The following is a 23,478-nucleotide window of genomic DNA, read 5'->3' as shown; positions in this document are numbered from 1 at the left end:
GGGGGGTACTGAGAGAAGAAGATAAGGTAGGGGAGGGAGCGGGAAAGGGGGACATTCAGGAAGTTGGCCAATCAAGTTGAATTATGCACCAGTAAAGACAGAATACTGTTACAACACAGCCAGTATAATTGTCTCCAGCATTATTTATCATCTCTGATGTGTGAGGAGGCTCATGGGGAGCCTGCAGTATTCGCACCCAGGTAAGTTACCAGTAGAGACCGAGGCCCTGATTATACTTTTTGGTGCAAAACTGAACTAATGCAGTTTTTCACCAAAAAGTTTAGCACCGGCTTGCACCATTTTTGAGCACCAGCCGGGCACCATATTTATGGAATGGTGCAAGCCGGTGCAAAGGGTGGGCTAGCGTAAAAAAAAAGTGACGTTAGCTGGGTGAGGCAGGTGGTATGGAAGAAGAGGGTTTTGCACCAAAAAAAAATAAAGCCATCTGGTAAAATGATAAAGTAGTCTTGCCTACAGTCTATATGGTGGCTTGCATCAACACAGTCTTGGAAACCATAAAGTGCCTGTGGTGGAGTCAACCCAGGGGGTCCCCAAATCCTATAAGTGGTGCCTGGTGCATGGGGAGCAGGTCGTTACTAGAGCAGGTTTGAACAGTCTGCGTGCCTGCCTTGACAGTCGGGTGGTATAGGGCCCAAATATACTCTCTAGAACATAACTTCTTGCATATAAGGGTCAGTTGTCATCATCAGGGCCCCCAGGGTCCATCCGGGGCATGTCAGATCCATCCCAGGACCAGCCAAATTAACGTGGTCTCCAGCACATTTAATTGTGCATAGCTAGAGGGCAAACAAGTGCCATGGGCAGCTGAAGCAAGGGGAATCCAGCCCACTCCTCTGTTTCCTCTGGGACCGCCTGAGTCCCTCCTCAGAGTGGCGCAGGCTGCACCCACAATCTAGGTTGCACTGCGCCAGGTCATCAACTGCCCGCAGCCATCCAGGGAGTGGGGCCCGCAGCAGAAAGTTTTGTGGAAAAATAAACGCTGCCTCCTGTGACGGTGAGATGCAGGGCTGGCTTTGCCACTGGTGGCGCCCTGTGCAAAAGTCTTTTTTGGCGCCTCTCACCCCATGAACACCTTCTTGGATTCACTCACTACCACTTGGCAAATGTGCCCCTCATCTCTCCATAGCCCCCCTTTCACATACATTCATTTGTTGTAAAGCACTTGTAAAGGCGGGCTTTACTAATCCCCTCAGCTATCCACGTAAAATATGGTTCTGTCCTTTGCAACAGGGATCTTAACCCTCTGTGCTACTTTATGGCGAGTCAAAGCTGCCCTAGACAAAACTCCCATCTCTCTCCCTAGCAGGAACATTAATCACAAGCGGTATCTTGACATTTTCCTGAAGGCTGGACACACAAGGAACGTTTCAGCAGGTGCTTTCAAATCGCAGGTTTTGAAAGTCATTGCTAAACATAGTGCCCAGCTTCGGTCAGCGCCCCCCCAATCAAGGTCAGCACCCGGTGCGGCTGCACTGCCCGCACCACCCTAAAGCCAGCCCTGGTGAGATGCATGGATATCATACCATCCCAGTGGGGCGCCAATCTTTGGTCTGCAGAGCCTCACAAGGTGGCGGCCATCTTTCTGTCGGACTCTTAGGCACCCCCATAGACACTGTCCAACCTCAAAAGATATATTTACCTTGCAATGTAGAGGAAAGATATATATGTAATAGCATTGTTATGTGAGATATGACATTTGACATATTGCCCCCCCCAAAAAGAAAATTCTGCTCTAAAAGCATTTTGAAAGAAATACAGTTGCTTTATAGTTAGATGTATTGCTGTGTGTCCCTTCCTGCACAAAAACAATCCTGCCTGTTAGGCAGGCGCCTTGCAACATGGCCTACCAGTGCCAGTTTTGATGCTAGGAGGCCACAAGTGTGGCAGCTCTGGGAGAGAGAGGAAGAGCACCATACCCTAACAGATATGGTGCTCTTCGGCTCCCACCCATTCATATAACGCAGCACAGCAAATTGCCTTGCTGCCCTGGGGTGTGCGAGTCCTTAGTAAATCTGCCCCTGTTTGTATCAGGCAAAAGAGTGACCTGGTCAATATCTGTTCATTATCTCAAGCACTTATATCTCATTTTTCGTTCTCTAAATCACATTTTTCAGCATTTGTTGCCAATTGAGGGAGCGAATTGAGAGGGAACTGTGCATGATAGCTATCCATCCACATACAAATTATCCAAGTCAAATGTGAAAAACGGATGATTGGTGAGGGCATTTTATGGTAAATTTCTAAACATACCTGCCTGCGAATTTGTCCAAGTTAAATCATTCCGACATTTTAAAATGTATTATTTTCCCCAACATTTGACTGAGGAGATTTTCAAAGCAATGCAATATACATTACAAAGTAATATACTTCATTAGCGCATTTATTCAAAGGATACTGATGTTGTGTATAGCAGCATTTCCCATGTAGTGGCTATTGTCTTAGAACTTTGTGTCACTTTGTCCCAACATCATCGTTGGCGGAAGATTACCAATTTTAATGGATTCACAGCCAAATCCATAGATCACTGGCCAGACCTGAGATCCCCTAGTCACTCTGCTTGAATGTACTGTGCGGCCATTTTGTTTAATCCTAAGAGAAGATCCATCTTCCATGTGCATCTTACTTGCCCATCTCACATTGTGTCTTCCATCTTTCAGCTGAAACCCTCACTCTTCTGGACCAGTGCTCTTTCGAATATATAAACATTTGTGGCATGATTCAAGGGACCAGCGACACTGGGGACTGGGTGCATGAGAAGAGCACCCCTGGCGGTTTAGACGATCACACGTTACTGGGGCAATGTGCAGGTAAACGCCTCAGAATACCACACTGATAACTTGTGTAGTCTCTGTGAGACTTGTAAATACAAATGCCATGATGAAAAGAACCTTCAATTCACAAGGGCAAAGACCATTCGCCATGGCTGAACTGAGGTTTATGAATATAATGTAATAAAGAAATGGGACAAGGTCTCAATGAACCCAAGAAACAAACGTGTCCTTAGGGTTGAGGGTTCTTGTTAATTATAATGCTTATATTGACGCCTTGAGCCCAATCAGCTATTTATTAAGTCGACTGGATTCACTGAACATATTTTTTTCCATTTATATTTCTTTATTGCAAATCATGATTTATGTTGCATGTGTGTGTTGCAGTATCAAACACAAATAATTCTCATTTCATATTTACTAAAATTGTAAACGCACTACATGAGTTTATCCAGTGTTGAACACTATTTTGTTGGTACAGTTTTGCATCATCGTATGTAAAACTGCATTTGCACTCTTGTGCATCGATGTAAATAAACCTCATGTTTGCAACAGTTGGTCAATGTAAATAGCAGTGAAAAATGATTCAAGTACCGGTAGAACATTGTCAGTCAGTGCTATCAATTCTGTCCCCGAAAGGTAGGCTGTTTCTTCCATTTTTCATTTTTTTAAAGAATTACTGTTTTCTCCATGCTTATATATTTGAGAGATGGTTGGAACTTTCTGCTAAAACTCTGACATGCACATTCATTATAATTTGGGATCTCTTCATCCACCCTGCCTTTTAGAAAATTATTAGGAGCCCAATTCGTAAAGTGTGTGTGCTCCCCTGTCTAAACATGTTATAGTAGGTATCCACCTGAATGGAACATTAATTTACTTGCAAGTCCCTAATATAGGATACTACATGTACCCAGGGCCTGTAAATTAAATGCTACTGTGGCATGTGCCACCCACTAACATAGCACTATGAACATATCTCCAGGCTTGCCCTTGCAGCCTAGGAGTGCAGTCTAACTGCCATTTCAACCTGACAAACTAAGAGCCTTATTTATGAGGCTCTAGCAGCACACTGCGCCACTGGAGCGGAGCGTAATTTTGTTATGTTCCGGTGGCGCAGTGTGTCAGCCCATATTTACAAAACCACCCAAAGCCACCTTGTGTAGCTTTTCATAGCCTTGAAAAAACGGATCCCTTTCACGCATAACACTGCGTGAAAAGGGAGTTCCATAGGTGTGGCTTGGGGTGTTCCCACGCAACATCAATGGAACCAGAGGAATTGGCCCATTCCCAGATTTACAAATCTGGGAATGCGTCAGATTTCTACACCACCTCAGGGGTGGCATAAGAATGACACAACAGGGATAAATATCCTTATTTCTCCCCATTGTTTCCTCTTTCCATGTGTGCAGCATTCTGCAGCACACATAGAAAGAGGAAAACAGCTCTTGTGATTGTTTTTGTGCAGGAAGGTGCCCTTTCCTGCACAAAAACAATCATCCCCACAACGCAGGCACCCTAACACCATTGTGCAAGGGTGTCTGCATTGGCGCTAGGCAGCAAGTTGTACACCAGCGCAGGGGGAGAGGACAGAAATGCGCAGTATCTTGTAGATACAGTGCTTTCCCGGTGGCGCAGGGCAGCGCAGCCAGGTACTTATTGTGCTTCCCTGTACCACACGCATTGTAAATGAGACTCTAATACTTTTGCCAGGCTTAAACCTTCCTTTTTAAGTACCCTGGTGTAGGCCCTATATGCTGTTAGGGCAGAGTGAATAGTTTTTAAAAGGTAGAACATTAATATTTACTTTTTGTCTTCACCCTTCTATTTTCTGACCCTGTTTTTGTTGGCAGTTTGACCTCTGTGCACTTTACCACTGTTCATGATTCCAAAAGTGCTTGTGTTCTCTCCTTCAAACATGGTAAAATTGGCTAATATCCAATTGGCACATTTAATTTACTTGTAATCCCTACTAAAGCGGTATTACATATTCCCGGCCCTGTAAATTAAATTCTTCTAGTGGCCTGCAGCACTCATTGGCAACCCAGTCAAGTGGCCCCGATATACATTTCTGAGCCCTGACACTGCAGCCAATGTGTGCAGTTTTTTACTTCCATTTAGACCCGCTAAGTCAACCTTAGTCTCACTCAATGATTTATGTAAAACCAAGAATACCTTGTATTCTGACATCAAAATCATTTTCAGATTTTTACATCCTCCTATGTGTTTATTTGGGGAAGTTTTCCTTTTTCCACATTTTGCTAGTCTCCTATTTTGCACCTGTGATTTTCGCAAGAATGGAGGGGAGTCTCAGCAGCACTGAATTCTCTGCTGTGGCAGAGCTGAAGACGTGCACGTAGAGGAGGCTGAAGCTAGGTAGAGGATCTAAGAAACTAGAGTACCACTCAGGGCCTCATGCACAATGGTAATGGTTGTCTCAGTGGCCAGCTTACAACCTTGTGCTCTACCAGCCACATAAGTTGTGACTTACAAAATACATTAAAAACAACAATCCAGTAGTATACGGTTTGCATCAAATCCTACATACAACAGTGCAACAAAGCTTCAGCTTGCACTAGACCAGAAAAACAACGTCTTATACAGGGTCTTGCTTGTAATTAATTCCAACAAGAAATATACATTTGATGTGGCTACAATCTGCTCCAGTGGATAGGTTCAGATTCAGAGTCAGTCACTTGTATGAGTCTTTGAAAAATATGCAGACCCCTTAGAATATTGCATGCACAAACTGGGAGCACTTAGAAATCGACTAAATGCTGTCAAGTGCTCTATAAACTACTAAACACTTATGTTGGCATTAAGTTGGAATTATATTGCAACAAGCAGAAACACTTAGAAAGAAGACTATGTGGGGAAAAGGATGACAGTAAAAGGTATGACAAGTAATCAGGAAAACTGGGCCTGGCCACTGGAGTCAGGTGAGTTGGGCAAGTTGGAGCAATGATTAAGGATTTCCAACAGTCAAGGTAATAGATGACAATAATCTGGGTTAAGAGTTCATCAACGTGAAAGCAATAACAATACATTTCTGTATTGTGACAGATAAAGTGACACAGACTGACAAAGTGGGGGAACCAATAGGTTTCTGACAGTAAACCTCAGCTGACACCTCCAGCAGAAACCCTTTACCCACAGAGTAATTCCTTTGGTCACTTTATTTAGGGTAGGGCTGCCAAAACTAATTCTCTTGCCTGAGTCCACATGGGAGGCACAGAAGAGTCTGCCAGGTCAAAACAAAAACAATGGTCCCCAAGAGCAGATACAAAATTCGCTGCTCATCAGTGCTATTGTTTTATTTTTATCATAGTAAATCTAATTTGAGGGGGTGGTTTGTGAAAAACTAAAAAAGGCCTTTTCACCAGCAGAGGCTCTTTTAGAAAACAGATCTCTGCAAAGCAGATGGGGATCTCTAACTATGGAGGGTGGTTCTTTGCTAGGGGTTGGGGGGGGGGGGGGGAAGCCCTGCTCTTTCTCAGCTGGCTGGTGCGCTGGCCTCTAGTAATTAAATGATGCCCAAAGTGTATTCCTCTGTACTAAAAATTGGAGAGAAGTATTGAATTGAAGAAGTAAGGTAGTAGGCAGTGACTGCCACGTCAAATTAGGACGTGATTAACAGAAACAAATTTTGATAGAGGATGTACTGTCCTACAATGTTGGTCTGAAGGGGTTGAATAGCTATTATCATTGAAGATTACAGTATGACCTTTCACTGATGCTGTGCCGTTGTGATTCAGGCACCATTACTGACTTTGCAGTATGGTGGACACAAGATGCCATATGCTGTATGTTAATGACAGGGCCAATTGATGTGGCTTCTTCAGGGATTTGGAAATTTGCCTGCCAATTTCCTTTTTCTGCTAGTAATCTCTGAGAGTCAACATATGCCTCTATATTGTCTCACCCCTTTTCTGGAAACTTCAAAGTCCTTGACACTGCAGCAAGCAGGCATTGTTTTAAATTCAACCCTATCATATGCTTGTGAAAAACTGAACATCTGTAATTTCATACTATGAAGATAATAACATTTTTGAACGTGCACCACTTAGAGTAGAACAATTAAGTCCACATAGTCCGTATCATCATAAGAATATCTTCTCTTTATTGATGATGATTTATGATGATACGGACTATGTGGACTTAATTGTTCTACTCTAAGTGGTGCACGTTCAAAATTTCTATTATCTTTCAAGTTAGTACCTTGGCGGCAGGTACTGTGATCGGTGCACGCTTTGAATCATCAACATTTGTTGTTTATCTACAAGGATTGTATACATTTTTGTGATAGGAATAGGTGCATCCTTTCTCTGAACCCGCTGCCACTCCTTTGAGTAATTTCATACTATGCCTGCAGCAATTATAGAACTCACTTATTCCAAACATTCATATGCTACCTACAGTCCAAATCATGATGATTTTCTGTAGGCGTTACATATAATAAAACCATGCTTGCAAACCCCCATTGAAAGGCAGAAGGTGCTTCTCGAATTACTGATTAAGGAGCAGAAAGAAGTTGAGAACTCTCTTTAGCCTATTCATAGACATCTTGTGGGCAAAACAATTAACAAGCCATGATGAGGAGTTCTAAGAGGGCATGCCAGTGTATCTTATAAATTTGGATGCATGGAAGGGAGACGAGTTCCCAAATATACCTTTATGGACCAACGCCAATCATTCAATTCCGTGGATCTGAAGCAGGATAGGTCAAATATAATCATATTTTCTTGGGCCTGCAATCAAGCCAATGTGCCATTATAGACACAAAAAAAATATGCAAATTAGTCTTGGTCATATTTTAATAAGAACAATAAAGTTCGAACTGCCAGGCCAGACCCCCTCCAGACAGGATCAGAAGCAACCCCTATACCTTTTGTTTTGCTCAGTGTGATGTCCTAAGTGAAACAGACATGCCCATTTGTGGGTGCCGTGCTCTCCTTCCATAGGAATCAAGTAGCACTTCACTGCTGAGGCCCAATAGGCTGAAACTGATCTGGGGTTGCTTGTGTTCTATTCATTGGGGACCTGGCTGGCAGCTTGGTCTGAACTGTTCTAATAAGAACGGAACCAAGTCTGATTCATATGACGGTGAGTTTTTTTTGGAGTGGCACAGCTGGCAAAAAAATGGTGAACTGGAATACAGATCAGAGGCTGAAAATAATCCAAACATTCGACCGACCACCATTTTGTTTTCCTTAGTTACCAGACGTCTTCCATGTCTGGTGAACTGCCACCTGGAAACAAGATTCTAGGAACGATACGGCCCAACAGAGTGGCCTCAAATGGTAAAAACAGCGAGGTGCCACTTTAGAAAACAGTTTTTCAAGGGAGTTATTGTCGTCCAGGGAGAAAGTCACATTTTTCAATTTGTAGTGGGTGCCGGCAAGGACCCTTGGAACACTCCAGACTGGTCAAGCTTCCAGTGTTTGATTCGCCGTGTTTGATACACCGGGCGCAAAGCATGTTTGTCTTGGGGGAAAAAAACAAAAACTTTGAAACAGATCAGTATTCAGTGATGGTGGAGTGGTGGGAGGATTTGTTGAAGTAGGTGGGAGAGACTTTTAGAACGATAACATTTATACCGATCAACGTGAGTTTTGGAGCTGAGAGGATCAAATACAAACTTACTGTAAAGCACAATTTATATTCTTATACACAGCAATGCAGGAAATAAACCAGGAGTGGGAGCCAAGGTAAAGGTAATTCATGTGAAGTATTGGCCTTGAGAGTACTTTTCAGCTTGGTTGACTTACATGTTCGTTTTCAGAGGTTGATAAAAAGTGTTATAATAAATATGGCCATAGGGATACGTACTTATAAAGCTCCAAAGTTACAAAGTTGTGATTGCAAGAACTGTACTAAAAGCATGTTAAAATGTCGATTCAAACTGTTCTATTACATTTTCTCTGCAGGTGCTGGATATTTCATGAGTTTTAACACCAACTCCGGAAATACGGGTAACACTGCCCTTTTGGAATCTCGCATTCTGTACCCAAAGAGATCGGAGCAGTGCCTGCAGTTTTTCTACAAGATGACTGGAAACGTCACGGATAAGCTCGTCATCTGGGTTAGAAAGGATGATGGCACTGGAAACGTTCGCAAATTGCAAAAAGTACACACTTTTACAGGTATTTATGAATAACGTTAACCAACGTTCACAGTATTATTTAATGCTGTCCTCAAAACGGTAGGCTTTATTGGGAGTTTGATGGAGCATGATCCCTGCCGTAGATGGCCCCTACCTTTGGAACCCTTTGACCAGCACCGTAAGTTAATGTACAACAGAAACCTCCCCATATTCTTGAGGGTCCTTTCAGCTTACATCTTTCTGTTAATCTACGACAGGGTAAATCAGACTGCTTTGAACAGGAACCAATAGGAATGACCCAAATGGGGAAAAAACACTCAGAGCATCAGGTCATTTGCTTTTTGGTTCTCAGGCTTTCTGGTCTGTTTTCGAAAGAAATAAAGTGTGCCAAGTGGGCCGCCAACTCTTCATACTTCTCTGCCTTCTGTGCATCAGCAGCACCTCTGGAGGCACATCGTGCTATGACATCCCCCACCAGGCAGGCACCCTGCACCACTGAATGTGCACTGTGCAATCAGATCTACACCAGGGAGGCACACTGCACCACTGGATGTGCACTGTGCAATCAGATCTACACCAGGGAGGCACGTTGCACTTCTGAATGCGCACTGTGCAATCACATTCCCACCGATCAGACATGCTGTGCCAATGAAGGCATATCGTGCAATGACATCCCCACCAGGCATGCACCCTGCACAACTAGATGCACATTGTGCAGTTACATCCACACCAGGCATGCTGATGTTTCCTAAGAAGGCAGCGGTCCTCCACCAGGGTGGGGGGGGTGGGAAGCAGGGCTTCTCACGATGTAGCTGGCTCATGGGCCATCTCCCTACCTTTAAATGTGTTCCTTATACAATTGTAGGTAACAACTTCTACCACTAATTTAACACCAGTTGATTCCTACTGGGCCATGTTTGATTGTTATTTCAAATAGGTCATCATATCCCTGGGAGCTTTAATGGATCAAAACAAACAAGCATCTTGACAATATTCTTATTTTTATTATACATGAAGAAACACCTCATCTTTAGGTTTCACCTGCACAGCGCTTGCGCTGTGCTTGTGAAATCTGTTTTATTTAGTGTAAATCTTGAAAGTGGCTTACATCCCTCCTCCTTGCTTTCCTTTGGTTCCTGTGCTTGCCACTTACTTTTCCTCCATTTCTATTGGCTGTAGCATACTGTTTCCTGTTGTTTCTCGTGTGCTTCTCTTATCAGTTTCCTGTCAAACAAGTACTGTTTCTATCCGCTTTTGTGGAACTACTTTTTTAAGGTTTTTCCAGCACAGCGCTTGCGCTATGCTTGTTCCTTCTGTAACATCTTTGACCATCTTCACATTTTAATACTAGCACGTGCTATTTTACAAGCATTTAGCCGTGTCTTTACATCATGGGAATGCTCATTTGCTCTGCAGTCTCTGCATCTATCCTTCTTTGGAAGATGTGACATTAGTTGTGGTGCTTCTGCACTATTGTCAACATCAGGACAGTGCGTGCTCTACGGGCGACTAAAATGCAAAAACCCAGTCTTTATGCAAGAGCATAATTCATGCATTGTGTTTATATGCAGTTTGTTAACCTTTTGCATTGCAGAGTTTTACCTTGAAACCACTATAGATGTTTGCAAATAATGTTCATTTGCAAGGTATTGCTGCAGGCTTACTGAGTGTATCAGGGTATGGTCCCTTCTAGGACCTTCTAGAAGCTTTCTCTGCAGCATGACTGGGTGTGGTTGTGGGCTGGGCCAGACTCTATATAAGGGAGCCAGCCCAGATCCACATGCTCACTATTCAGAGGTACCGGTGCAGAGGAGCAGCATTTTTCCTGAGCTCCTGTTCCGGAGGCCAACCTTGACATTCCAGGCCTGCCCTGCATTCTTTTGGTGATCCTTGAGCAGGGTGGTAAGACGGAGGTCGGGCTGGGCCCGACCCCGTTCTAAGAGACTCTTGAGTTCTGGGGCCTAGTCATGAAACTTTCAGAGTACGCAAAATCATTGTTCTAATGCAAATCTTGGTGTTCAGATCGGCAAAGGCTTGCGCGATCATTTCATGGCATTTGCATATTCTTGTTTGAGTCGGCAGTGTGCGCGATTCATTTACCGCATGTAAATCTTGGTGTTCAAATCGGCAAAGGCTTGCGTGATCATTTCATGGCATTTGCATATTCTTGTTTGAATCAGCAGTGTGCGCAATTTATTTACCGCATGTAAATCCTGGTGTTCAGATCGGCAAAGGCTTGCACTATCATTTTATGGCATTTGCATATTCTTGTTTGAATCTGCAGTGTGTGCGATTAATTCCCGCATTTAAACCTTGATGTTCAGATCGCTTACAGAGTGCGCGACCATTTCATGGCATTTGCATATTCTTGTTGGAATCGGCAGTGTGCGCGAGACATTCCCGCATTTAAACCTTGATGTTCAGATCGCTTACAGAGTGTGCGATCATTTCGTGGCATTTGCATATTCTTGTTGGAATCGGCAGTGTGCGCGATTCATTCCCGCATTTAAACCTTGATGGTCAGATCGCTTACAGAGTGCACGATCATTTCACGGCATTTGCATATTTTTGTTGGGATCGGCAGTGTGCGCGATTCATCCCCACATTTAAACCTTGATGTTCAGATCGCTTACAGAGTGCGCGATCATTTCATGGCATTTGCATATTCTTGTTAGAATCGGCAGTGTGCCCGATTCATTTCCCGCATGTAAACCTTGGTGTTCTGATCGCTAACAGTGTGCGCGATCATTTCATGGCATTTGCATATTCTTGTTAGAATCGGCAGTGTGCGCGATTCATTTCCCGCTTGTAAAACTTGGTGTCCAGATCGCTATCAGTGTGCGCGATCATTTCATGGCCATTAAAACTTTGATGTGTACTGTTTCTTGAAGTGCACACATTTATCCTGGGCCTTTGGATTTTCTGTGTGCATATTAAGTCCCTAGTACTATTCCTATTGTTTTCCATGGAATGTTTCAGATTGCTTTTTGTCCTCATGTAAAGATGCAATGTTTGTTCTGAAACATTATTCTAGAAGGTTCTTGTATTCCTAGACAGTATGTGACATTTCATGAAAGGTTCATATGAAACATTGTGTTAACCATTCTTGATTTTTTTTCTAGATACCTAGATTTCTTGAGGCCTAGTTAGAGTCTAGTTCTAGGCCATCCATTCATGTTTCTTCAGTCTACGTGTTATTCCATGTTCAGAGTATCATTGAACCCTAGACTCAACAGAGTGTTATTTCATGTTCAGAGTATCATTGAACCCTAGACTCAACAGAGTGTTATTTCATGTTCAGAGTATCATTGAACCCTAGACTCAACAGAGTGTTATTCAATGTTCGGAGTGTAGGATTATTTAAGAATATAGATAGCTTCAAACAAAGTCTATTGAAGGTCAATGTGATTATATCTTGATATTGTGTTGTTTAACCTTTTGCTTCCTACAGGTCTCCTTCCCAGCTGTTCCCTACCTAATTCCCTTTTCGCCCACTTGGACTCTCTCAGGCTCTGTGATATTTCTATTGGAGATTTGGAGCTGTCTAGTGGTGGACATGTTGGGAACATGCGCAGGTCCCGAGGATCTGGTCTCCCTGACAACTATCCCCCTGCTCCCTTCAGTTCTATTGTATAGGAACTAACACATCACGGCTTTACAAAGATTGGCTGTTGCTCATTTATTACCACTTTCGATAAACTAGGTATGTCACAGGCATGCCTATTCTTCATTTTCCATGCTAAATCCATTTCACTGGTGTTCCCTCCTGGGTATCATATCGTCTTCTCTGACAAAGCACCATTTTACATTTTTCATCCCTTCATAAGCGCCGCGGGCGAAGCATGTTTGCTGCTTGATGAAATGAAAGCAGCAGACTGTGTCATTGACACACTACTGAATGCCAACGGTCACCAGTCAGCGGAGGTGCAGGAAAGGAGCTGCAGATGCAATTCACTCCACCATGTCACCCAGGGGGCAGAAATGTGGCTTTGCTGACCCTTTGCCTTAACCTGATCACAAAACCTGCTGCAGATATCTACTGAAGAGGCATGTGTTTTTTTTATGTGTCTGTTTTTTTTGGAGTAAAATTTGTGTGGGGAGTAGCACCAGTGGCATAACTCCAAATCATAGGGGCACCCCGCATAATATGAGAGCCACGCCTATCACTCAAAGATATTCATCAGCCTTGGGCTGCCATGAAGGATGGAGGAGCCCTCTGCATTGCTAGGGCTTGTGTTACGGCCCTGAATATCACTATAGGAGCATACTTGGTTATGGAATGATTCTTTTTATTAGTAGTAAAGTCTGTACCAACGGTTACACAGCGATTAAGCCTACAACCCTCTGGACTGGCCGTGAAGATGCAAATAAAGTGCGTTAAACATTTGCTCAGTAAATGCATGTGAACCAGGGGCCAGCAGCAATCATTAAGCAGGAAAGGAAACTGTATACGTGGGAACAGAATGGAACGTCCACCCACCCCGTCCCCCAGCCCTGGTGCCATCACATCAGATTAAGCCTGTGTCCTAGTGTTAATTGGAATCACTTTGTGTGGAGTCACCGATGGGGGTCCTGGCCAATTCAGGGTTCTGATTAGGGATCATTTGCAGAAGTTTCAAATAAGCAGGGCAAGCTAATTCTCAGAACTCAGAGGAAAGCAGGCGTATGAAAGAGGCCCCAGGTCAGCATATGTGGCAAAATTCAACTCGGTTGACATAGCCAGTTTCTCCATCCCTAGTATAAACCAAAGTTTGTAAAGCGAGGAAGTATAGTCTGGTGTCTTTTCGGTGCCTTAGAGGAATAGGATAACCCAATGGGCCGCCGCCAGCACCAGAACCATTTGCCTACCTCTAATGGAACACAACAGATATGAAAAGGGGTTGGGGAGACCCAATAGCATGTACACGGGGAACCTTGGAATAGAGGTTATGAAAGCTGTGTCAATGTCCTGCAAGACCTGGTCCCAGTACCGTGTGAGCTTTGGGCAATGCCACAGGAGATGGACAAGAGTCCATGTGGTGCCGCAGCCCTGCCAGCAATCTTTTGAACACATTGTGTTCCAGTTGTTTATATAAGGTGGGATCAAGTACCAGTAAGAGACAATTTTATATGCAGATTCAGTGCCAGCCATGTTATATGTAGTATGGTGGGCTCTATAGAAAATGTCACTCCACTCCTTAGCCGTTAACGTTCTGCCTAGCTCCACTTCCCAACAAAGTTGACCTTTGGTTTTGAGTGGTGCGTCCTCTCAAGTTAAGCAGGTATAGATTTCAGATATAAGACGCTTGTCCTCTTGTTTAAGTAGAAGCCATTGTTCAAAGGGGCTGACCCCTGTCCCCAACACCCAGTTGCCAATCTGGAGGTAGTACACTTGGTCGGCATCTGTCAGGGAGTATTCATCCTGCAGTTGGATGAAGGATATAAGCCCCTGAGTGTCAAAGAGACAACATAACTGTCTGCATCCTCACTCCGGCCATCATCAGAATCCCTGGGGTGAAGTTAGGGTTGGCCAGTATGGGAGTCATAGGGGAGGGGAAGAGGTAAGACCTACCCTGACTGCTACAGAGTCCCACACCACAAACATTGCACGAGTAATGGGCGACGAGGAGAGACCTAATGCCCTATGTTTACGAGGAAGCCACACTTCCTTCCAAATGTGGGAGCCAGCTATGGATTGGTCCATGAAGGTCCAATGCTTCTCGCACTTTGGTTGGCTCCATTCTACAATGTATTGCAGTTGAGCCTCCTGGTAGTAGTATAGCAGCTGTGGTACAGCCATGCCGCCTGATGTTTTGTGATGAGACAGTAAGTGACGGTGCTGACAGAGTTTCTTACCATCCCATATGAACCTGTCAATGTTAAGTTGGTGGGAGCAAACCATTTCCCAGGGGTAAGGGTCAGTGGCAAACTCTGAAACAGGAAAAGGATGCACAGTAGAATAGTCATTTTAACCGTCGCAATCCTGCCCATCCAAGAGAGGCAGAGGTGGGAACATGATGACAAATCCTTGTGAACCTGCACAAGCAGACTCGAGTAGTTAGTCGCCACAGTGCCAGGGAGGGTGCGAGCTAAAGAGATGCCCAGGTATAGTATACTGTCCCCTGTCCACCCAAATGGGAACAGCGATCGTACGGTGTGTTTGTGGGCACGGTCAACCAAGACGTTCTAGATCTGGGACTTCTGTAGATTGACTTTAAATCCTGATACCTGACCAAAATCTTGGAGTTTGTCTACTAGTGTGGGAAGAGAAGTTAGGGGGTTTGTGATGGAAAGTCTGATGTCATTCGCATAGAGGTTGAGGAAGTGTCCATCTCCGCCAAAAGAGATCCAGTTATGTTCAGGTTCTGCTGTAGTCATTGAGCAAAGGGCTTTATGTACAAAGCAAAGAGTAGGGAGTGACGGGGACAGCCCTGACCCCTTCCCCGTAGTATAGGAAAGGAGGGGGAAGAAGCAACATTGACTTGGACCAAGGCTCTAGGTGCACTGTCAATGCTTTGAACCCATTTACAGAAGCGGTCTGCAATCCCAAAGCGGTGCATCATTTCAAAGAGGTATGACCAGTGAACACAATCGAGACCCTTCTCTGCATCAATGTGAAGAGGAGTGCAACTCTGCCTGAGTGATGCATCTTGTCAATAAGGTGCAGGAGACGCTTACCAATTTCAAAGCTTCTCAGACTGACACTAGAGATGTCTATCCAGTGCTGTTGATTTGGAAGTAGAACACGATCGTCTTGTGGAGAGAGTCAACCGTCTCAGAAGAGTGAAGCCGGGAATCCTGCAAACGACAGGTGGAGCAGATAGTCCTGAGGGGAGGGCAGGTGTAGTGTAAGAGATAGGGGGGACATGATCAGAGACGAAGCATGGGGTTATGGATGCATCTGATGTATGTGCTAGCATGGGAAGTGTGGCGAAAAAGTAATCAATACATGCATAGGTCTTAAGGGTGGCGGAGTAGTATGTGTAATCTCTAGAAGGAGGGTGTAAGTGCTGCTAGGCATCTTGCAGGCCGTGCTCTACAAGCCAATGTATGCCAGCGGCCAAGTGGGCCCCCATTTGATCTGAGCTCTGTCCGGATCGATCTGTGTCAGAATCCATTACCAAGTTCATGCCCCCTCAGCAAAATTGCTGCGTCCGGAGTGTGATGCATCGATGTTAGCGAATTCATTATGAAAGACTATTTGTGTGTATTGGGTGCATAGATGTTCACTAGCATGATGTGGAAGGAGCCTATCATAATTCTAAGAACCAGTGGGTGCCCTTCCACATCTGTTGCTGTGCAGAGAATGTCCCCCTTGAAATCCGGAAGAAAAGAAAGGCAAAGCTGCACTTTTTGGTAGAGTTAGAGGACCAGAACTGATGTGGGAACCAGCGGGAGTACATCCTATGTACACCTTTAGAGAGTAAATGTGTCTCCTGTAAGAGGTAGATCTCACATCTTGATTGTTCAAGGAGAGACAGGACAGCCAGCCTTTTTGTGGGGATATTAAGACCCCGGATGTTAAAACTAAGGATTTTGAGTTCTTTAACACCTAAAAGAGTTAGGCGATCGCTCAGAGAAGTCCTCTTGAGGATCCAGGGAGCGATATCCATGGGATCGTCGGGCTCCAGCACCATTCATTGCAGTGACAGACAAGAGGTCAAGAAAAAGACGTGTCTGCTGAAGGCATCAGAGCCCCCAACCTGTCCCGTCAATTTGGGTCCTGCCGCCCAAGGAAGAAGGTTGAAGCTGGGGTCGCAAGCCCTTAGATGAATCCAACCTGCCAGTGTCCCGTGTTAATGATTCCAGTACAGCCCTTCTCTCTCGAGGGCCATAGTCTCGGGGTCTGGGCGTGCTACACCTGTGGTACGGGTCAGTCAGCATTTCCACGGCCACTTCTGTGTCATTAGGCCTTTGGGGTTAGCTGGGCGGCCATCTGCGAGGGGCTTCTCGATACACAGCAGGCGGCAGGCCTCTTGAAGGGATCCGATCTGATGGAGTTTCCCTTCAAGATGGAAGACAATTCGAAAGAGATGGCCCCAGGAGTATGATATGCCAGTGTTCCATAGGTGGGTGGTGACAGGGCAGAGCGTGATGGCCGCGAGGTCTTGGAAAAGCAGGGGAGTGTGGCCTCTAAACTGGAGTGGGTGCAGGGCACGGGCCTTGCATAGGATGGATTCCTTCAATTGGACATTATGCAGGCACACCAGAATATCTGCAGGGGGGGCTCTTCGCCCGACGATGCAGGCTCACTTGATCAAGTCTATCAAGCGTTATCTCCTTTTCAGGGGGATCCTCTAGTATGTGCCGAAAGAAGTCCGTGACATATTCATTTAAGTGGGAGCCCCAACATTAGTTAGAACCCCTATGATATGGATGTTATTCCATCTACAGAAGTTTTCTAGGTCTTCTGTGTGTGCCTGAAGGTCTAGTTGCTGGTCCTGGAGCTGAAGAATTTCTTGTTAGAGCCATTCTATCTCCTTGCTGTGGCCATTGTCTTTATCCTCTAGTGCGGAGACTTGGACGATGTCGGCGAGACATCCTTGACATTGTCCAAGTCATGGCGTACGTCACACAAATCTGCTGAGTGGTGATACTTGACTACTTGTAGGTCATCATGGAGGGAGTCGAATAGGGTCTTGAAGAAGGCACGTGTCACCAGGCTGTCCACATCCTACTTCTCTGGCTATCGCTCCGCCTCAGAGCTAGGCACCCTATCTACTCTCAGGCCCCAAGAAGGTCTCGTCAGCATGTTTCTGGGGAAGCAGTCCTTTTTGTTCCGGGCTGTGGACACGGTGGCGATGCTCATGCCCAGTCAGGAGCACCCACAGCCAAAGAAAATAGTAGGGTGCTCATTTGCCTTCAGTCCCCCAGGAGGTCCCAGTAACAGAGGCAGAGAACAAGCTCTCTGCACAGGCCCTACAGGGAGCAGCCACCAGACACAGGAGGATCAGCCGCCAAGATGGCACGCCCTACCTTGGTGAAATCCTAGGGCCCATCGTGGGTTTTGGCTGCTGTGCTTACAAGGAGTGCAGGGGCGCTGAAGGGAGGTCATCGCTTGCAAGAGTTATTATCATCCATGAAGTCGTCTGCCAGGGATCCTCGTATGGTGAGCATAGGAGATGTGGGGGGGCCATGCTAGTCTAGCGCCTGTGTTTTCAGTCCAGGGGCTCCTTCAAATACCCCACAAGAAGGCAGAAATGGCTGAGCGCTTCCTGTGGAGGTCGTCACACAGCGGGGGGCCTGGCAGCAGGATCAGCAAACTGGAGTGCACAACTATGCCCTTCTGTTCAGGGCAGGCTGTCAGGCAAGCTGCTGTGCACCAATAGGCTGCGCTGGAGTCAGCAGGAATCCCAGCAACAGGTAGATGCAGGTAGACCCCTGAATGGTGAATCGCCAGCCGCAAGGGTGCTCATCACCTCAGTAAGGCCCGGGTGTCATCTCTCGTCTCGCCAGGTTAAAAAACTTGGGCATCATTGGGATCCCCCAGGATCAAAGGGAGGATGTGCCACTCACTGCTAACTCCCGGTCCGCTGGCAGGGTTGCTGTGTACGCTGGTGCCCAGTGTTACCCCCATACCTGGATACCTGTCCAGTCTTCAAGGCCGCACTTGACATCCAGCTTGGCCCACCTTTGCCATTTTAAGTCTTTTGCTCTGAGGTCCGTCACATTGGGGCGCAGGCCGCCGGAGCCAGAAACAAGCACTTTAGAGGCCCCGTGCGAAACTGTAGCCCCCATACCAGTCAAGGGGAGGCTGGGGAAAGCAGAGGTTTCGGCAGGAAGAGCGCTGAGTGATGCAAAATATGTCAGGTGGTGGAGGGACAGGGAAATGCATCTTAGCTGACTGCCATCTTGGCAGGACCAATGACAAATCTATGACAAAAAGGTCATGTGACAGTTTAAACTTGGAACAGGAGGAAATTAGCCCAAAGCAACTGAGTTGACTTAAAATAAATCCAACCATGACCAAGATGAAAGTATTTGTGGATACGGTATACGATGCTGTCAGTGACAGACACCTGGGGCTGTTTGTTGTAAGACTGCTTTCTCTACAGGGTGAGGACTACACACATGTGTTTTACTGTCTGTTTCCACGTCTTCAATGATGCCTCAGTCCAGAATTTGAGTCCTTGGTGCAATTCATTTGTCTGTTCTTAAATCATGGAATGTGCGCCGTGATTATGCTATTTGCCGCCGCACTCTCTGTCTGCAAATGGCGTAGGCACATTATCTGTGGTGCTGGTCGAGCACCCTGGTGCATCGCTTGCTGCAATGAACTGTGTGTAATCTACACATCCGTTTTCAATCCTCAGAAAATAGCTCAGAGGTTTTGTGTGCATGCAACCTGTGGGTCACCGCTGTGAATTCTAGTAAGAGAGCTCGTTTCTTGCAGATACATATGTAACCTGGCGGTCACAAGTTCCAGTTTTGGTAAAACAGCTGAGGGGATTATGCTCGTACTGTAAAGACTCGCATGTTACCAACAAGACATACATTTTTATTAATATTTATTTGTATAATGTAACAGACACTTTATAGAAATGTATTTACAACATACAAACACCAGAGAAAGACCCAGAACCTGAGCTTGAAATGTGTAATTCCTTCTGAAACTAAAGAACAGCTGCAGTTTTTGGAAGGGTCCTGGGTTCACGCAGCGGACGCGCTCTGCACAGAAAGTTATTACCCAGTTCAATAACGTATGACTGACCCACGGAATGATTTGTTCCTGTTAGATGATATTGGCCCGGGAGGCTGATGGTTGGTATGTTCACAAGCACTGGGGAGGGTATCACGCAGGCTCACATCTTGTCTTCAGTCTGAGCTGTGTTTGGATATTACCAGAGTGTATTGTTAAGCATAAGGCATCTGTTCGACATCAATCTGTAAAGGTCTGTGCTGCTCTTTCGGTTCTGTGATACTCCTCGTCGGTTCTGCTTTTCCCCTCGCGCACCCTCTCTCCATTGCTCACCCCTCTCATTACTGTTTTTTTTTAAATTATATTTTAGATTATTTATGTATATTTTTTGGTAGCGTGGAGACAGGCAACAACGCACTGCTGGCCCCTTCACCTTAAACAATATAAATGGTTTTCCATTACATTTTCATTTTATTTTAATTTCCTTTTGTAGTTGTGCAAGCGTAATGACACAGGTATGTCATCGTACTTGTTTTCCCTTTATCCATGCTGCACAGCAACCTGGTGTTGCCTTACAGCAGTGGCAAAAGATTTTGTCCATGCTAGTAGGTCCCAAAGGCGATACCTGTTGGCTTTGCCAATGCTTGCTTAGAGATGGTGCTATCATTTCTGTTTGGTAAAAGGGAACTATTTTCATAGTTTAATCCTAACATAGTACTATTAGGTCTGACGTGGATAGGGCTGCAGAGAAAATTAAATGCATTATTTACATGTAAAAATTTCTCAGACTTGTAATTAATTTACATATGAGTAGAGTGAAAAAACAGTACTCAAAAAACTCAAATACCAAATTTAAGTGTCATTTAAATGGTAAACTCTTTGAAAATGTTACTGGTTGTCATCAAGGAAATATATAGGGCCTGATTTAGATATTGGTGGACAGGTTACTCCGTCATAACTGTGAAGGATAACCTGTCTGCCAAAATCTATATCCCATAGGACATAATGGGATTTAGATTTTGTCGGACTGGATATCCATCATCATTGTGATGGAGTAACCCTCCCGCCAATATCTAAATCAGGCCCCTAGTGTATGTACTGCCTTCTGTAGGCAAATGGTGGATAAAATCAAACACATTTATGAAGCGCAATACCAAGGGTAAATATAATAGAGTACAAGTTTTGTAAATGAATAATGTGCATGGAAATACTCAAATTTTGAAAACTCTGTATGCTTATATGTGGCACCAGGAGAATCCTTGAGACAGTATATACTGGAGAAGCATCTCAAAGGATCATTGGCCAGTGGATATTGTCCTCTGTTTTTTTGTTACACTGATAAAGGATGAACTTTTTGGATTTCCATTAAAGAATGTTATGATAATAAACTAGGGAAACAAGCAACATTTTTTAAAACTTCTACAACTACTTGCAGACGATAGTCTAAAGGGTGACATATCGTATTACTATTACGGAATGTTGTATCAAGTATTTAGACATGTTTAAGTGAATTTTAAAAACTGAGGTCTTAAGCTAAACGTTCATTTTGGGCACATAGAGCAGGAGGTGCAAGCGTTTGGAAACAGCACAGAGGATTTATCACATGTACTCCTTATAACAAAACAATGCATTTCCTTAGGGTGTGATGATATGTAATAGCAATGTTTTTTACTAGTGGACACCAGCGGATGTTAGTCCGTTAAAAATGTCCAACCCTCAAAAAATGTGTTGTATTTCCACAGTATTTTATAACTAAATGTTTTTGTTCAACTTTTTAAAATAGTTATACAAAATACCAAGACGAAATAAAAAAAAGTTACCTGATCTAAATGAGTAGAAACAGAGCAAATAAAATTGAAAGCACACCTAGTTAGCGCTATATAAAAACAAACAAAAAAATTATTACAAAACTTTTCATAGTAAATAGAATTACTTCAAGCCTAATGTAAAATAGAATTGCAGACAAGTTACCTAAAAATAAGACTTTTAAAGAATGTAGGACCACAAGATTGACTCGATTCCTACAAGAGAATCTCTCTTGTAGGAAATTGCTTCTCACAAGAAATACTCACGCATTTAAGCCTGAAGGGGAAACTGAACTGCGAGTTTCAATAATAAATAAATGTTTTTGGATCCGGGAATATGTTTAACTATGACCTCTGTTTTCTTCCTCAGGTGATCAAGATCATGGCTGGAAAATTGCCCATGTTACCCTAAACGTGAACGAAAAGTTCCGCTATGTCTTTCAAGCTGTAGAGACCTCACCCGGAAGCTCTGCTGCAAAGATTCTGGTGGATGACATCACCCTGACGGAAACCCCGTGCCCGGGTGCTGTGTGGCAGATTCGGAATTACAGTCAAATTCTTCAAACCACTAGCAAAGGTCACTTGATAAAGAGTGATTGCTTCTACAGCCCGGAAGGCTATGGCTATGGGGTCAACCTCTATCCCCATGGTCAGAACTATTCTTCCTACACCGGGTACACAGGTATTTCTTTCCACTTGTGCAGCGGGGAGAATGATGGAATCATCGAATGGCCGGCTCTAAATAGGCAGGCCATTCTGACAGTTCTCGACCAGGACCCCGATGTCAAGCTTCGGATGTCTTCCAGAAGGAGCTTCACAACTAGCAAGGACCACATTTTGAATGGTAAATAATGAGGTTGCAAGCGGTGATCTCTGTGGGCGTCTGACTTTATTTGGTGCCTTGTAGTTAATTTTTAGGGGGATGCGTTAGAGGTTCGATGGACCTTTTGATTGAGCTTAGAGGTATTCCCACCATACGCCCAATTTCAATACAAATCAATAACAATATCAAATTCAATGGTAACAGTTTTCTAAGAAGTCAGTAATTAGTACACACCATGACCCTTTGGCCATGAATAACCGCACCTTTAGGTAAACATTAGAATGTTATGTCCCTGTATTAACAAGGCGAATACCACGTAAATCAATCTCAACACATATAAGAACAGCACTGGTTACCCGAATCTTCTAAAGAATCTCAATTGAGCAAAGGATGGAACACTATGCCTTCTAGAATTACAGTACAAATTAATAGTAAGAACAACTGCGCAATAGAAATGGCATACATTTAGATTCAGCAACTGAATAACATAAATTATTTATCAATAGCAATTCTTTAGCCTTTCAGGACTTCCCTTTCTAACCTTCTAATTAGCATGTTGGGCTTCATGCGAAAACAAGTTAGTCAACACAAATTTGAAAAAAAACATCTAACAAGGGCTCCATTAAAACAGTCAAACAATACACATATTCATTTCTCTAAACAGCCATTTTAAATGAATTATTTAAACAGTGCAACTTAACATGCAGCAGTGTAACTTAGGCCCAAACCTTGCTAACTTAAGGCCTACAATTAATAAAGCAAATACATATTAAGTAATCATGAATATAACATAATACTACATTAATCTAAACATAAGCATATCATTTCATATTAAATATGTCATTAATAAGGACACTTCGTGATTACTGACAGTCACTCTGGTAGGCACATTTTCCAAGTTGTGCATTATTTCTATATTAATTAATTTTCTGTGCAAATTCAACATTTGGAATACATGAATATTTATTAGAAGAAATTCAGCGTTCACAATCCCTCCTCTAATGACTAAATATGTCACCACACTTACATCTTCCTACACAAAGTTTGCTCCGTTAAAATTTGTCCTCCCTACCTCTTCTTTCTCTTCTCAAATTTTCCCTAAATAATTTTTCCATTTTGATTTCCTCCCGCCTCTGATCATTAATACTTTTCTTAAATTTAATCACACAGTACAATTTACATATTCACCATGATCCAATTAAAGAAATCACAATGATCAATATTACTTGTATAATTTTCATTATTATCCCTTTCCCTAGATTGCCAAGCCAATTTCCCACAGAAGCAAATTCTTTTCCAGCCTTTTCCCAAACTCCTGGTTCTTTCAGCTCCTTCAAATC

The 23,478-nt window shown here is 44.0% G+C and overlaps 1 protein-coding gene across 1 annotated transcript in view; it reads left to right on the top strand.

Annotated features, from left to right (window-relative positions):
- Positions 1 to 23,478, top strand: part of MEP1A (meprin A subunit alpha) — a 119,292-nt gene that overhangs the window by 56,409 nt on the left and 39,405 nt on the right. The window contains exons 9-11 of the mRNA XM_069236073.1: positions 2,679 to 2,828; positions 8,717 to 8,932; positions 21,686 to 22,159. Coding sequence (XP_069092174.1) covers positions 2,679 to 2,828; positions 8,717 to 8,932; positions 21,686 to 22,159 — 840 coding nt within the window. The remainder of the gene's footprint in view (positions 1 to 2,678; positions 2,829 to 8,716; positions 8,933 to 21,685; positions 22,160 to 23,478) is intronic.

This window comes from Pleurodeles waltl, chromosome 5 (genome assembly GCF_031143425.1).
Source record: "Pleurodeles waltl isolate 20211129_DDA chromosome 5, aPleWal1.hap1.20221129, whole genome shotgun sequence".
Taxonomy (NCBI): Eukaryota; Metazoa; Chordata; class Amphibia; order Caudata; family Salamandridae; genus Pleurodeles; species Pleurodeles waltl.
Note: the sequence above shows the minus strand (reverse complement) of the source record. Positions and strands in the feature narration are given on the sequence as shown.